General features: G+C 46.4%; 1 protein-coding gene across 1 annotated transcript in view; it reads right to left on the reverse strand.

Moving 5' to 3' along the window:
* Positions 1-15,733, reverse strand: part of clpp (caseinolytic mitochondrial matrix peptidase proteolytic subunit) — a 38,988-nt gene extending 23,255 nt beyond the window's left edge. The window contains exon 1 of the mRNA XM_068750219.1: positions 15,651-15,733. Coding sequence (XP_068606320.1) covers positions 15,651-15,662 — 12 coding nt within the window. The 5' untranslated portion in view covers positions 15,663-15,733. The remainder of the gene's footprint in view (positions 1-15,650) is intronic.
* Between the last annotated feature and the right edge of the window lie 324 nt (positions 15,734-16,057).

Below are 16,057 nucleotides of genomic sequence, written 5' to 3' on the forward strand. Positions count from 1 at the left end.
TAGAACAGCAGGTGAAGGCCAACTCACGTTACCCCACCCAAAATCAAATGCCCTAAGAAAGACAGTTATCTATCGTGCTATCACTCACTGGAATAGCTGCCCTCTGCACATCCGTCTCTCCAGCAACAAAACCTCATTCAAATACAATTTAAGAAAGCATTACTTACAGCTGATCAATGCTCCTGTAATGATCAATTAAATGTTTGTCCTGTTTTCTGGATGCTCTGAGAGATGGTTTTGACGAATACATGATTGTAAAGTCTGTTCAGGTATACTGATATGATGTTCTGTATGGATATGTAGTGTGGATATCTAGTGTGTATATGTATACATGTACATATAGTGCTTTCATGATTTGAGTTATGATGCGTGTAATCCCGGACCCCAGGAAGACTAGCTGATGCCACGGTGTCAATGGGGATCCTTTTCAAATAAATAAATAACAAAATCGTGTAAAGAATATAAACAAGGATACAAAAACAACCACAAAAAGCCGGAAGCCTCGGGCCGCAACGTGTGTATGCGCCGCCATCCCTGAAACAGACTGTAAAAATGTGATCCGAGGCAAAAATATAGGTTTTGGATTTTAATCGACTTGGATCTACTTTTGGAACTCGATGGTGTGGTTGTTTGTCATGTTGCGGCTTTACCTCAGCCATCAGCCACTGGACCAGCGGCAACAGTAACAAATTGGGAAATTCCTAACATTTCAGGAAGTGTGAGTAATTTATTCTGAAGTAAAATGCCACCGAAAATGATGATCAGGTATCGCTCACACAAGTTACAGAAATGTTTCAACATACCAAGAACCCGAAGGGAACCAAGATCTACATTTATGAAGACTACACAGATGCTGTGAGGAGGAAGAGGAAAGAACCGATGCCAGACCTGAGAGCCGCGAGAGAAAGAGGAGATATTGCTTATCTACGGCATGACAAACCAATCATTCGCCCTCGCAACAGTGCTTCAAAGTAGACAGCAAGCAGCAAGCAGCCAGCCAGCCAGCCAGCCAGCCAGCCAGCCAGTCAGCCAGTCTGGGTCACTACACGCACAAGTCCAATGACAGAACACACAACATTCATGCATCCTGAAATTAAGAACATTCAACGATGGATTAGTGAACATGAGGATCTGGAAATAAACCCTTTTCATTACACTGACCATCATCCACAGGACAATGACATTGATCCAGAAAACAACCTTCTCATTAACATAAATAACAAATGCCACTATTACACGGAAGAACAATTCAACGACACCATCATTCCTAGAGACAAAATATCAATAATTCACTTTAACAGCAGAAGTCTGTATGCTAACTTTGACCATACAAAATATTTCCCAAGCCAGTTCACACAGCCTTTTATCATCATTGCCATCTCAGAAACTTGGATGAATAGTGACCTTTGAGCTGGATGGTTATGAACTGGTGTATGTGAATAGAGAAAATAAGAAGGGTGGTGGCGTTGCGTTGTTTGTGGACAGGAAAATGCTTTTCAAGGTGGATGAAAAGCGGTCGGTGGTAGTGGATAATGTTCTTGAATGTATTACGATAGAAATATTATTAGAGAGAAAGAAAAACGTCATTGTGCGTTGCATATAGGCGCAGTGGTAAGCGTTGTTGCCTCACAGCAAAGATTTTGCGGGTTAAAATCTGACTTGTGGCATTTCTGTGAGGAGTTTGCATGTTCTCTCCGTGTCTACGTGGGTTCTCTCCGGGTTCTCCGGGTTCCTCCCACCACCAGAAACATGCAGCTTAGGTGCCTCTCTCCCATTGACTGCTGAGATGGGCTCCAGCTTGGCCCGCAACCCGGTAACGGACAAAGCCGTTGGAAAATGAATGAATGAGTTGCATGTACAGAACACCAGGTTCAAACATAGACCTATTCAGGGACTGGATGGAAGATCATTTTTCCATAAGTCAAAGAGTCACGTTTACTTGTGTTGACTTTAACATTGACTTACTGAACCAAAATGAACATAAAATAACAACTGAATTTATCAACACATTATACAGTTTAAGTCTTTATCCTAAAATCACCAGAGCCAGCCGTATTACCTCTCATAGTGCCTCGCTCATTGATAATATTTTTACAAATCATATTGACAATAATACATTGAGTGGATTACTAGTCTGTGATATCAGTGACCACCTGCCAGTCTCCACAATTTACAACAATAGCTATAGAAATATCCAGAATGACGACAACCCACAATATAGAAGGGTTAAGACAGAAGAGTCTTTGGATAAACTGAGGAATGATCTACTAGCGCAGGATTGGGAAGTTGTATATAAAGAAAATGAGTGATAAAGCATATGATTTATTCTTAAATATTTTTAGTGCCTTATATAATATATTGTCCAATTAAACAAAACAGAATAAAACAAAATTATAATTATAACCAATGGATTACAAAGGGTCTTCAAAATGCTTGTAAAAAGAAGAATACAGTACATTATATAGAGAATACCTAAAGTATAGAAGAATAGAAACTGAAAATAAATATAATATAAAAATAAATTGACGAGTATTATGAGGATATGTAAAAAGGAATATTAGAAAATAATAAAGGCAATATTAAAGGAACTTGGAATATTCTGAACAGAATAACAACAAATGGCTCTACACAGCATAAATTCCCAAATTTCTTTATTTATAATGATTTAAAGATTGATAATATGAAGGAAGTGGTTTACAAGTTTAATCAGTTCTTTGTAAGCGTTGGCCCAAAATTGGCAGAAAAAATACCCAATACAATATTGACTGGAACCTTCGAGGAAGTCATAGAAAGGAGTTCTTCTTCAATGTTTCTTAATGCAATACAGGAAAATGAAATAATAAATACTGTTAATAAATGTAAAACTAAAACATCAACTGATGATTATGATATGAACATGAAGATGCTAAAAAAGGTCATCATGGGGATCTCTGAACCACTTACCGTATTTTCACAACCATTAGACGCACGTAAAAGTCTTAAATTATCTTCAAAATGTGCCGAACGTCCTATGGTCCGCACGCCCTATGTTTCGTCGCGGAGCGATGCGTACCGATGCTGTCCTTCAGCATAGAGTTATAGTCAGGCGCCTCGCAGAGTGATACGTGCCGATGCGCTTCACCATAGTATTATGGCGTGCTGGAAGCGGAGTTCCAACTCGAGGCTGTCGGTCCCGCAGCAGAACACGGGAACAGAGCAGCGGCGAGAGAATCCAGCATTAATGAATCAATGGAGGAAGAGGAGGAAGCAAGAAGAAGACCTGCAGCAACTCGGCTCCTGCGATCTGCGACTCCGTGCGCGCCGATCTCACCGACACGGTCTAAACCGGAGTGAAGCAAGCTAACGCGCTAACGGGCTAACTAGCAAACTATCTTATCATCGTCATCCCCAGTGGACTAACCAAAGAGCTCCAACCGCGCAACGTTAAACTGCGGGCTGCGTGGGAGCGCTGGACGACAGAAGGAGAACACAGTTCCACTGAGTGGAAGGCAGCGCAGCGCCACAGTTTGTGAATGGAGTGTAGATGCTAGGGCTAACTGTCTGCTAGCATTGTTGTTCGAGCCTTCGCAAACGCCGGCATCATTTCTGAGGCGCTGCACGGCACGGAAAGTGACTGACAATGAAGAAAGGGAGCCCGGCATGCTTGACGGAGATCTAGCGCAGCTGTTCACTACAGAAACAGAGGATGAGGACTTTGATGGGTTTGATTAATGACTCTGTTTTGCTCCGGCTCTATTTTTTAAAACGCGCACTAGTATGCTTGTTTGGTTGATGACGATTAAAGACGCGAGTACCAAACTCAGTTTTGCTCCTGCTTTATTTTGCGCACCTATCATGCCGGCGCCGTTTGAGCCCCGCGCCCTTTGTATGTTTAAAATACCGAAAAATCAGCCGTTAATGAGACTGCTCAGCAGTTGCCTCATAAGGCCGTGAAAATACGGTACTCACATCTTTAATATTTCATTTCAAACTGGGCAATTTCCACAACATATAAAGATACCAAAAGTTATACCGATATACACAACTGGGGATTGTCACTATTTCACTAATTATACAGGCCAGTCTTTCATCTTCCTCAATTTTCAAAAATTCTATAAAAACTTGTTTATTACAGATTAGACAAATTCATAGGAAAATATATAGTCAATATGGATTTAGATCAGAACATTCAACATCACTTGCTTTAACTGAACTCGTAGAAATGATAACAGATTCAATAGATAAAAAGCAATATGCAGCAGGAATATTCATTGATTGAGGATTTTGATACAATTAACCATGATATATTGATTAAGAAATTGGAGTTATATGGGATCAGGGGTGTGGCTTTGAACGGGGTGAAAAGTTAATTAGGAAATAGAGAGCAATATGTTAAGGTCGGTGACTGTTCTTCAGAAAGACTGACAATTACGTGTGGGACCGAAACTATTTATTCTTTACATTAATGACATATGCAACGTATCTAGCCTGGTTAAATGTATTCTGTTTGCTGATGACACAAATGTTCTTCGTACCGGTAAGAATATGCAGCAACTTTTGAATGTTATCACTTCGGAATTATCTACCCAATCCATCCATCCATCTTCATCCGCTTATCCGGGGCCGGGTTGCGGGGGCAGCAGCCTAAGCAGGGAAGCCCAGACTTCCCTCTCCCCGGCCACTTCCTCCAGCTCTTCCAGGGGGACCCCGAGGCGTTCCCAGGCCAGCCAAGAGACATAGTCTCTCCAGCGTGTCCTGGGTCTTCCCCATGGTCTCCTCCCGGTGGGACATGCCCTGAACACCTCACCAGGGAGGCGTCCAGGAGGCATCCTAAATAGGCACCCAAGCCACCTCATCTGGCCCCTCTCAACGCGGAGGAGCAGCGGCTCTACTCCGAGCTCCTCCCGGATGACTGAGCTCTAAGGGAGAGCCCCGCCACCCTACGGAGGAAGCTCATTTCAGCCGCTTGTAGCCGTGATCTTGTTCTTTCGGTCACTACCCAAAGCTCGTGACCGTAGGTGAGGGTAGGAACGAAGATCGACCGGTAAATCGAGAGCTTCGCCTTTCGACTCAGCTCTCTCTTCGCCATGACGGATCTGTGCAGGGTCCGCGTCACTGCAGACGCTGCACTGACCCGTCTGTCGATCTCCCGCTCCATCCTTTCCTCACTCGTGAACAAGACCCCGATGTACGTGAACTCCTGGGCAGGATCTCCTCCCCAACCTGGAGGGTGCACTCCACCCTTTTCCGGCTGAGAAACCATGGCCTTGGATTTAGAGGTGCTGATTTTCCTCCCGGCCGCTTCACATGCGGCTGCGAACCGATCCAGTGAGAGCTGGAGGGCACGGCCTGATGAAGCCAACAGGATCACATCGTCTGCAAAAAGCAGCGATCCAATCCTGAGGTCACCAAACCGAACCCCCTCAACGCCCTGGCTGCACCTAGAAATTCTGTCCTGAAAAGTTACGAACAGAATCGGTGACAGAGGACAGCCCTGACGGAGTCCAACCCGTACTGGAAATCGGTCCGACTTATTGCCGGCAATGCGGACCAAGCTCTGGCACCGGTCATATAGGGAGCGGACACCCCGTATGAGGGGGTCCGACACCCCATACTCCCGGAGCACACCCCACAGGACTCCCCGAGGGACACGGTTGAATGCCTTCTCCAAATCCACAAAACACATGTGGACTGGTTGGGCAAACTCCCATGCACCCTCAAGGACTCTGCCGAGGGTGTAGAGCTGGTCCACAGTTCCACGGCCAGGACGGAAACCACATTGCTCCTCCTGAATCCGAGGTTCGACTATCCGGCGGACCCTCCTCTCCAGTACCCCTGAATAGACAGCCGGGGAGGCTGAGGAGTGTTATACTGAACTATTTTGTGTTGATCTATGCGGTAACCTTACAGGGATTAATTTTCATCGAGTCCCAGGAAGTACTTTTACCGAGGATATTGGAAAGAAATGGATCGTTTCCGAGCGCCGCTTCTTCAGCGCATTTTAAAACTCTGGACGATCCGAAGCAGTTTCAATCCAGGAGGAGAAACGCGCATCATCTGGACGGCAGGACAGTAAGGAAAATCATCTGTATGAGCCTACTTCTGTCGGGAAATATACACCCAAACCCGGGACCCGGAGACGCGAATTCTACGTTCACGGAGACGCCGTTCGACACAGCCTCCGTCGCCGCTCACAACATCTGGAGCAGCGACACGTGGAGGACGCGCCCCGAGGACTTCACGACAAACCTCCCGAGGACAACCCAGCCAAACGCCACATCGCCCGCCACCGTACCCCCCCAGCAGCAAGACGGAGAAGGAGCTGCGCAAGCGTTCTCCCTGTTTTCACTTCCGGCTCTTCGCGCCGAGGGATGCAGCCGACGCAGATACGTCACGGCGATGGAAGGGGCTTCCCCCACCGCCCTGGGAACACAGACAGGGTCACATCGAGCAGAGACCTCGGAAATGCGGATTATTCCCCCGGAGTTTTTCGCCACGAAGCAACGCCTGAGAACACCAGCTGCACCCCCCCCCCCAGCTGCACTCCCCCCCAGGTATCAGTTGGCCATTCCCTTTGTTTACGACCGATACCGCCACCCCAGCGCCCCCCTCCTGCCCAACGGCCCCACCCTACCCCATTCACCGGCGGACAATACCCCCCCATCGATACCCCCTCCTCCCCCCAGAGACAGTGAATGACAAAGGCTTCTACTCCACGGAAGACATGAATAACATTTTCTCGGGGAGAGGTCTTCACATTATTCATCTCAACATGAACAGCTTGACATGCAAATCCAAGATGTCCGAGTTAACATCGATGTTTGGCAACGGCAAGGTTGGAATTCTCTCCTTTTCTGAAACCAAACTGGATGCTTCTTGTAAAGACACTGAGATTGAGATTAAGGGTTACACTGTTGTCAGGAAGGACCTCAACTTCACCGCTCTACCAGAACTAGGAACAGACACAGAGTCTGTCTGGGTAAAGATCATTTATCCCAGAGCTAAACCTCTGGTCATTGGTGCAGTATACAGACCCCCAGACCAAAATTCATTCTATGATTTATTGGAGAAGCATGTGATCGGCTTGGGAAGCTCGGAGGTCATTCTGATAGGAGATTGTAACACCAATGTCCTTCGGAAAGACACCCCGACTTTCAAATCCTTCAGCAGCTTCTGTAATCTGCATAACTTTACCCAGCTGATTCAGCAATTTACAAGGGTAAGCACCACCTCTAGAACCATCATAGACCTAATCCTGACATCGGACAAATCTAGAATCAAAAACAGTGGTGTCGAGTGCAATCTAAGTGATCACAACATGATCTTCTGCACTCGAAAAATTCGTAGACCTGCAGCCCATTGTCATACCACAATAAACTGCAGAACCATGAAGCATTATTCACCATTAGCTCTAACAACAGCGCTGGAGGAAACTGATTGGTCTGATGCTTTAAACTCTGCCTCTGTCAAAGGGACCTGGTCTTCCTTTAAATTTGCATTTCTGTCTGTAATTGATAAGATAGCACCCATAACAGCTGTTCGGGTCAGAGCCCGTACAGAACCTTGGATGAAGGGGGAAATATTGAATGGCATCAAGCTCAGAAACAAATGTTACTCTGAGTACAGAAAAACCAACAACGAGGAACTAATTGAAAAAAGCAGAAAACTACGCAATGAAGTTAACAAAATGATAAAAAATGCCAAAAAGAATTTCTTAAATGAGAACATTGAGGCAAACAAAAGCAACCCACAAAAACTGTGGGAGGCCCTAAAACAATTAGGCTGCAGCAACAGACCCCAAACAAAAACCAGTAATATCTGCATTAACTCAAGTGGTTCGCTCCAGACCGACAGGTTGGTGCTAGCTAATTGTTTTAACAGCTTTTTCACCACTATTGCCCCCTGTTGGTCAGCAAACTCACCCCGCATTCAGGTCTGTACGGTTCTGACCACATCCAAACTCACTATGAGAAGCTAGGTGTTAAAAAGGACACTTTCTCCTTCACACCTGTAAATACCGTTGATGTGCTAAAACAACTAATTGCCCTCGACCCAACAAGGCCACAGGCCTTGACAACATACCCACCCGGTTCCTCAGTCTCCGTCTCTATCGCCGTGGTAACCCATCTGATAAATTTATCCATCAATCAGTGCCACGTCCCACAGGAATTCAAGACGGCGCGGGTTATCCCTCTGTATAAAAAAGGAAACAAATTAGAACCTGGCAACTACTGCCCTGTTTCCATCCTTTGCTCCGTCTCAAAGGTTATGGAGAGAATAATCCAGGAGCAAATCAACCGCTACCTCGCCGAGCATAACCTGCTCTTTGAATTCCAATCAGGCTTCAGAACATCCCACTCCACTGACACGTGCCTCATATATCTGACCGACTACGTCAAGCGTGAAATAGACTCGGGCAAATACTGCGGCATGGTCATGCTGGACCTCCAGAAGGCCTTTGACACCGTTAACCATTCAATCTTATTGAATAAACTAGGGGTGAATGGTTTTGATAGCACATCAACAAACTGGATGAAATCGTACCTTGAGGGACGAGAACAAATGGTGGACATAAACGGAACCTTGTCCTCGTCCCTCCCGGTGAGCTGTGGGGTTCCTCAAGGCAGCATTCTAGGACCATTACTGTTCCTCCCATACATTAACGACATGAATGCTGCCTGTAACTGCAAATTGTTCCTGTTTGCTGACGACTCAGCACTCCTGATTTCGGGAGAGGACAAAGTGCAGGTTGAGGAAGCTCTCAGCTCTGAGGTCACCAGAATCCGTACTTGGCTTACGGATAAAAAAAACTGTCACTACATCTTGGTAAAACCGAATCGATTCTTTTTGGGTCTAAACACTCTATACGTGAGATAAATGTTAATGATTTCAAGGTCACAGTTGATAATACAGTAATCTCCAGCAAAGAAGAGATTACCTATTTGGGCTGTGTTCTTGACAAATACCTGTCTGGCGATAGTATGGCAACTAAGGTGATCAAAAAAGTCAATCAAAGAACAAGATTTTTGGGCAGAATGTCTGCTTTTGTCAACAAAAGTGCTCTCCGGACGCTTGCTGGAGCCCTCGTTCAGCCCCTCTTTGACTATGCTAGCACCTCCTGGTATTCGAACATCAAAATGTCCCTGAAAACCAGGCTCCAAACCTCCCAAAACAAACTGATTCGGCTACTCCTCAATCTGGGGCCCATGACCCACCTTTTTGCTAGCCTAAAATGGCTCAGGGTAGAAGACAGGGTTAAACAACCCAAAATGGGATTGGCATTTAAAATAGTCAATGCAGCTCTGCCCTCAGTACCCTCAATCCCTGCATACCTGACGGAACACCTCCACAGATTTAGCGACACCCACAGCCACAACACTAGAGGGAGCTCAAACAACAACCTGATTACACCCTCCTATAGGACTAACATGGGTAAATCATCTTTTTACAATACGGCCACCCAAGGGTGGAACTGTTTGACTCCTGCCCTCAAAACAGGCACCTCTTTGGCCTCCTTCAAAACGGCCCTAAAAATACACCTTTTAGGGGGACAGAAACGGAGATAGTCATCACGACTCTCTCCGGGTCAAACCCCCCCTCCTTTTTTTTGTCCACCTACGTTGCACATATTAATTGCCTTAGTAATTTATGTAATCTATTGTCATTCATTGTCATTTTGCATCAGTGGTGTAATTTATTTTAGATTAATTGTTTGTTTGCATCGGCGGTGTAAAATCATTTTATTTTTCTAATGTTACTTTGCATCAATTGAGTAATTTAATATTAGTTTTATTTGTATTGTTAATTGTGGATGATTCAAGTACGAAGGACTTTCAACGGAAACAAGACCGCAAGGGCTTTTTTGAAATGATCCTCTTAGACAGGATGTTTGACTTTATTTGTACTGTAATACATGCTACTGTGTGACTGTACTTGTACTCTAACATACTATCTAATAAATATATTCATTCATTCATTCACACTCCCCTCAGGCAGGAGGCTACGGCCCATCCAGACCAGAACCTCCCGCCACAAGAACAGCTTATTTCCCTCAGCCGAAAGACTAATGAACACTTAATAATTCTGTCCCGGAGTCCTGAATACAACTTGCACTGTTCCATTTGCACTGCGTGATTACGCTAGTTTACTGCTGCTAGTACACATCTGTGTATCCACTCCTGCTGCTGCTGACGTTCCTAGTCAGTGAACACTCACTGACAATAAAGTACTTCTGATTCTGGGTCTGGTTGAAGCTCTCCCGGAGGTGGGAGTCAAAACTCCTTCTCACAGGAGATTCTGCCAGACGTTCCCAACAGACCCTCACAATACGTTTGGGCCTGCCAGGTCTGTCCGGCATCCTCCCCCACCATCAGAGTTGACTCACCACCAGGTGGTTAGCAATTGACAGCTCCACCCCTCTCTTCACCCGAGTGTCCAAGACATGCGGCCGCAAGTCCGGTGAGACGACTACAAAGTCGATCATCGAACTGCGGCCTAGGGTGTCCTGGTGCCAAGTGCACATATGGACACCCTTATGCTTGAACATGTTGTTAGTTATGGACAATCTGTGACGAGCACAGAAGTCCAATAACAAAACACCACTCGGATTCCGTCCCCCCACCCGAAGGCGGAGGGAGGCTACCCTCTCGTTTATTGGAGTAAACGCCAACATACAGGCACTAAGCCGGGGGGCAATAAGTATTGCCACCCCTGCCCGGCGCCTCTCACCAGTGGCAACTCCAGAGTGGAAGAGAGTCCAACCCTTCTCAAGAAGGGTGGTTCCGGAGCCCTTGCTGTGTGTCGAGGTGAGGCCAACTATATCCAGCCGGAACTTCTCAACCTCGCATCACCAGCTCAGGCTCCTTCCCCGCCAGAGAGGTGACGTTCCACGTCCCTAGAGCTAGTTTCTGGAGCCGAGGATTGGACCGCTAAGGTCCCCGCCTTTGGCTGCCGCCCAGCTCACATTGCACCCGACCCCGCTGGTCCCTCCTATGGGTGGTGAGCCCACGGGAAGAAGGTCCCACGTAGCTTCTTTGGGCTATGCCCGACCGGGCTCCATGGGTGAAGACCCGGCCACCATGCGCTCGCCATCGTGCCCCACCCCCAGGCCTGGCTCCAGGAGGGTGCCCCGGTGACCCATGTCCGGGCGAGGGAAGCCCAGGACCAATACTTCGGAACTAAGTAATATAAAAATATTGTTTAACAAAAATTAATTGTCAATAAATCTGAGCAAAACAAAAATGATGTTTTCATGTCAAGTATGACCTTGATGGAAAGCACGTCGTGGAGAAAAATACAACGGTATGTGGCAAGTATAACAATAAACTACGTCGGTGGAAATGGCACAAACAAGACAGTACATTTACGCCGACATCACCCCGGTGTGCACAGATGCGACAAACTTTACCCGGGTCGTTTAGACATCCATTAGCACATAATTCAAACCGGGCGATGCTAGTTTTATTGCTGCCAGCATGCAACCCTTTTCTGTTGTGGATAACACCTGAGTAAGGTAAGGTGAGGTGACTATTTGTACCCGAAGGTAGATTTGGCTTACAGCAGTTACACTCTGCTGCTGGTCGCCTGGTCGCATGCGCCCGGGCAATGTGGGTGAAGTGTCTTGCCTAAGGACACAACGACAGTGTACACATGTGCCGGGGATCGAACCGCCAACCTCTCAACCACTGCGCCATCGTCGTCACCTGAGCTCTGTTAAAAGCTAAGTGTACTAGTAGCACTCCAGAAGATGGGTGAGATGCAGCTCCATCAGAGAGAGATTTATGATTGGGACCTGTTTTTGTTTAATATGCTTCTGAGAATATACCCCAGAAGATGTAACGTATGGTAACGGGGTTTTCTTAGGAGCAGTTTATTTGTAATTTCTACTCTGCTGCAAAAAGCACCCCACAGAAGAAGGGTGATTTCTCCATCGGATGCATTTATTTTTTTATAATAATTATTATTATTATATAGTGCTAAATATGCACAGCAGAACATTTGAGGTACAGATGCACCAGATACATTTAATTTCATTTAAAAACTGTACTTTTGAGTTGAATTTTGTTTTGTTAATTTCAATAAACTATAAGATTAAAAAAGGCAAGGTAATTTCTCTTTTGAATCAAAAAAGTAGCGAACCGTGACAAAAACTTTACGTACCGATTACTACCGAACCAAACTGTGAATTTTGTTTATCGTTGTACCCCTAATACATACATATACAATACATAAACACACTGGAAATCAAAAGCAGAAAACAATCTATAATTTCCTAAATGTTAAGGTCACTGCATAGTGGGGGCGTAACAGTAGACTGAAATGTAAATTCGGTTCGGTTCCTTGAGGTGCTCGGTTCGGTTAATTTTCGGTACAAAAAATGCAGACAAAATTACTTAAAATGCTTTTATTTTAAAAAAATGCTAATACAATACAATTTGTGCAAATAAATACAAGCAACCAATATGGATGATATTTCAAATAAATTAGACTGAGATAAAACCATTGTATTGTAACAATTTCAAAATCTTAAACAAGTTAACGCAGTTCTCAGACACTTGGTCAAAATAACAGACAGATGCTGCAGGACAGCGTCCCTCATTTCTGTCTCAAACAGATGCTGCAGGACAGCGTCCCTCATTTCTGTCCGAAACAGATGCTGCAGGACAGCGTCCCTCATTTCTGTCTCAGACAGATGCTGCAGGACAGCGTCCCTCATTTCTGTCTCAAACAGATGCTGCAGGACAGCGTCCCTCATTTCTGTCTCAAACAGATGCTGCAGGACAGCGTCCCTCATTTCTGTCTCAAACAGATGCTGCAGGACAGCGTCCCTCATTTCTGTCTAACAGATGCTGCAGGACAGCGTCCCTCATTTCTGTCTAACAGATGCTGCAGGACAGCGTCCCTCATTTCTGTCTCAAACAGATGCTGCAGGACAGCGTCCATCATTTCTGTCTCAAACAGATGCTGCAGGACAGCGTCCCTCATTTCTGTCTCAAACAGATGCTGCAGGACAGCGTCCCTCATTTCTGTCTCAAACAGATGCTGCAGGACAGCGTCCCTCATGTCTGTCTCAAACAGATGCTGCAGGACAGCGTCCCTCATTTCTGTCTCAGACAGATGCTGCAGGACAGCGTCCCTCATTTCTGTCTCAAACAGATGCTGCAGGACAGCGTCCCTCATTTCTGTCTCAAACAGATGCTGCAGGACAGCGTCCCTCATTTCTGTCTCAGACAGATGCTGCAGGACAGCGTCCCTCATTTCTGTCTCAAACAGATGCTGCAGGACAGCGTCCCTCATTTCTGTCTCAGACAGATGCTGCAGGACAGCGTCCCTCATTTCTGTCTCAAACAGATGCTGCAGAACAGCGTCCCTCATTTCTGTCTCAAACAGATGCTGCAGGACAGCGTCCCTCATTTCTGTCTCAAACAGATGCTGCAGGACAGCGTCCCTCATTTCTGTCTCAAACAGATGCTGCAGGACAGCGTCCCTCATTTCTGTCTCAGACAGATGCTGCAGGACAGCGTCCCTCATTTCTGTCTCAAACAGATGCTGCAGGACAGCGTCCCTCATTTCTGTCTCAAACAGATGCTGCAGGACAGCGTCCCTCATTTCTGTCTCAAACAGATGCTGCAGGACAGCGTCCCTCATTTCTGTCTCAAACAGATGCTGCAGGACAGCGTCCCTCATTCCTGTCTCAAACAGATGCTGCAGGACAGCGTCCCTCATTTCTGTCTCAAACAGATGCTGCAGGACAGCGTCCCTCATTTCTGTCTCAAACAGATGCTGCAGGACAGCGTCCCTCATTTCTGTCTCAAACAGATGCTGCAGGACAGCGTCCCTCATTTCTGTCTCAAACAGATGCTGCAGGACAGCACGCTCTTCTTTTTCAGGTGTTTCTCTACACAGAATCTCAGGGTGTGAATAAAGCCTAATCATGAGGCTTTATTCTACGCCTCTCCCTCGTGTACTCAAACCGAGACAGATATGTCACAGACATGAACGAGTAGAGCGTGTGGTTTCAGCTCAACCTGCCGAGCTGGCAATAAACCCACGCACACACGGCGCGATGATTTATTCCGTCCAATAAAGTCAGGACAGAATAAAAATGCTTTGAATCATCCATCATTCTATCCATCTTCAAACCGCTTATCCAGGTTCGGGTCGGGGGGGGGGGGGGGGGGGGGGGGGGGGGCAGCAGCCACAGCAGCGAAGCCCATACTTCCCTCTCCCCGCCGCTTCTTCCAGCTCTTCCGTTCTCAGGCCAGACGAGAGACACCGTCACCTAAATAAGACGCCCGAGCCCCCGAGCCCCCGAGCCCCCCGAGAGCAGCCAGACGACGGAGCGCCTACGGAGGAAGCTCATTCCAGCCGCTTGTACCGGCAACCTCGTCCTTTGGGTCGCTACCCAAAGCTCGTTACCACAGGAGAGGGTAGGACCGGAGACCGAGCGGTGAATGGAGCTTCACCTTGACGGTGGCACTGCGGCAGCGTCGCTGCGCCGATGTCTGCCTCCGTCCGTCCCCGGCTCCATAAAGCGTCTCGTTCAAACACACACTAAAACATTTTGGCCCATTTTCGCCGGAACATTACCATCAAAAATAAACTTTATGCAGGGAAATGCCGTAGAGCGTGGACGAGCAGAACGCACACACACATCTCGTGAAGTTTTCATAATAACGGATAAAATTATAAATAAACAAGTTAACACTGTAGACTTTAAACACTTAGCAGAAACAGCCTGAATGCACAATTTAAAGACAAGAACGCTCCAACAACGATGTTCTGCTCTTATAAAGCGCTTTACATTCACCCTCACATTCACCCATTCACACCCATCACCCTCCAGTGGGAGACTGCTGCCATGCAAGCTGCTTCCAGACCCACCGGGAGACATTTGGGTTCAGTGTCCTGCCCAAGGACACTTTGACACGCAGACAGTCAGAGCTGGGATTTGAACCACCGACCTTCTGATCACTGGACGAGCCGCTCTGAGGCCTATGGTGGGACAGAACTTTACGGGCGAGCCCCCACCTTCAAGTCTCTCCTCTCAAGAGGTGAACAGAACGGTAACACTGTATAAAGTATTTTGGTGCAGATCTCTCTGCTGAATTAAGTTAAATACTACTAAAAAACTCTGAGATGTTTGAGAGGCTCCTGACTGAGAATACTCAGATGCTTTCGTACAGTACTCTACGCTTATATCCGGCTAACATGTGTTTGATGCTGAACTATTTTTGTTCTCCCTGTAGCTGAGTAAAAGCAGCAAAACCAGCTCCTCATTGCATGAGACAGGGCGGGAGGCTGGTTGAGGAAAATAACCTCAAATGTTGTAAATGTTATCGTGGATGTTAAACAATGTGATTAAATTTTTATAGTCCCACACGAGTAAAACACGCCATAGATTAGCTAAAAAGCTAATCTATTCAGGTTGCTTGTGACCAGTGACGTAAACTACCGGTCTGTAATAACAGAACCAGAGTGCGAACATTTATTCCGGATTTGACGTCTTTTTGGACACAATGAACGTGTCCATCGCAGAAACCATGTCAGGTCAGGAGGTAGTGCCACGGCCGAATGCTACAAGCTAACGGCTAACACGCGAGCCGCCGCGCTTATATAAAACATATTCACGATAAGACGCGTGTCGAACGCGCGTTGAGCCGGATACTCACTCGGAACAGCATCTTGTCGCCTCTTCAATCAACCTTTCTGTGAACTTCCGACAACCCCGGAAGTAGTCACAACTGTTTCCCTCTTTCTTCTTCGTGGAATGAAAAGACGCACTGTTTCCGGTTTATGTCATATAGCTCCCTCTAGCGGTGATGTTCGAGACCACCGAGTGACGTTTTATTGGGACCTACGGAGGCCCTTATGGGACATTTGGAGGAAAAAAAATACATCCCGAGAAATTTCCTCGCGAACCTGACTGAGTTTGTCGGGATCCTGTGAAGGTTTCTCAGGATACTATCGATCCGAACTTGTTGAACTTCACATGCACTGTCCTGGAGATTGTCTTATCAAAAAGAAAAAGCTGTAAGCAACCAGGCCAGCATATTACATCGGTAGATTGCTTATTTAA

This window comes from Brachionichthys hirsutus, chromosome 16 (genome assembly GCF_040956055.1).
Source record: "Brachionichthys hirsutus isolate HB-005 chromosome 16, CSIRO-AGI_Bhir_v1, whole genome shotgun sequence".
In the NCBI taxonomy this organism is placed as follows: Eukaryota; Metazoa; Chordata; class Actinopteri; order Lophiiformes; family Brachionichthyidae; genus Brachionichthys; species Brachionichthys hirsutus.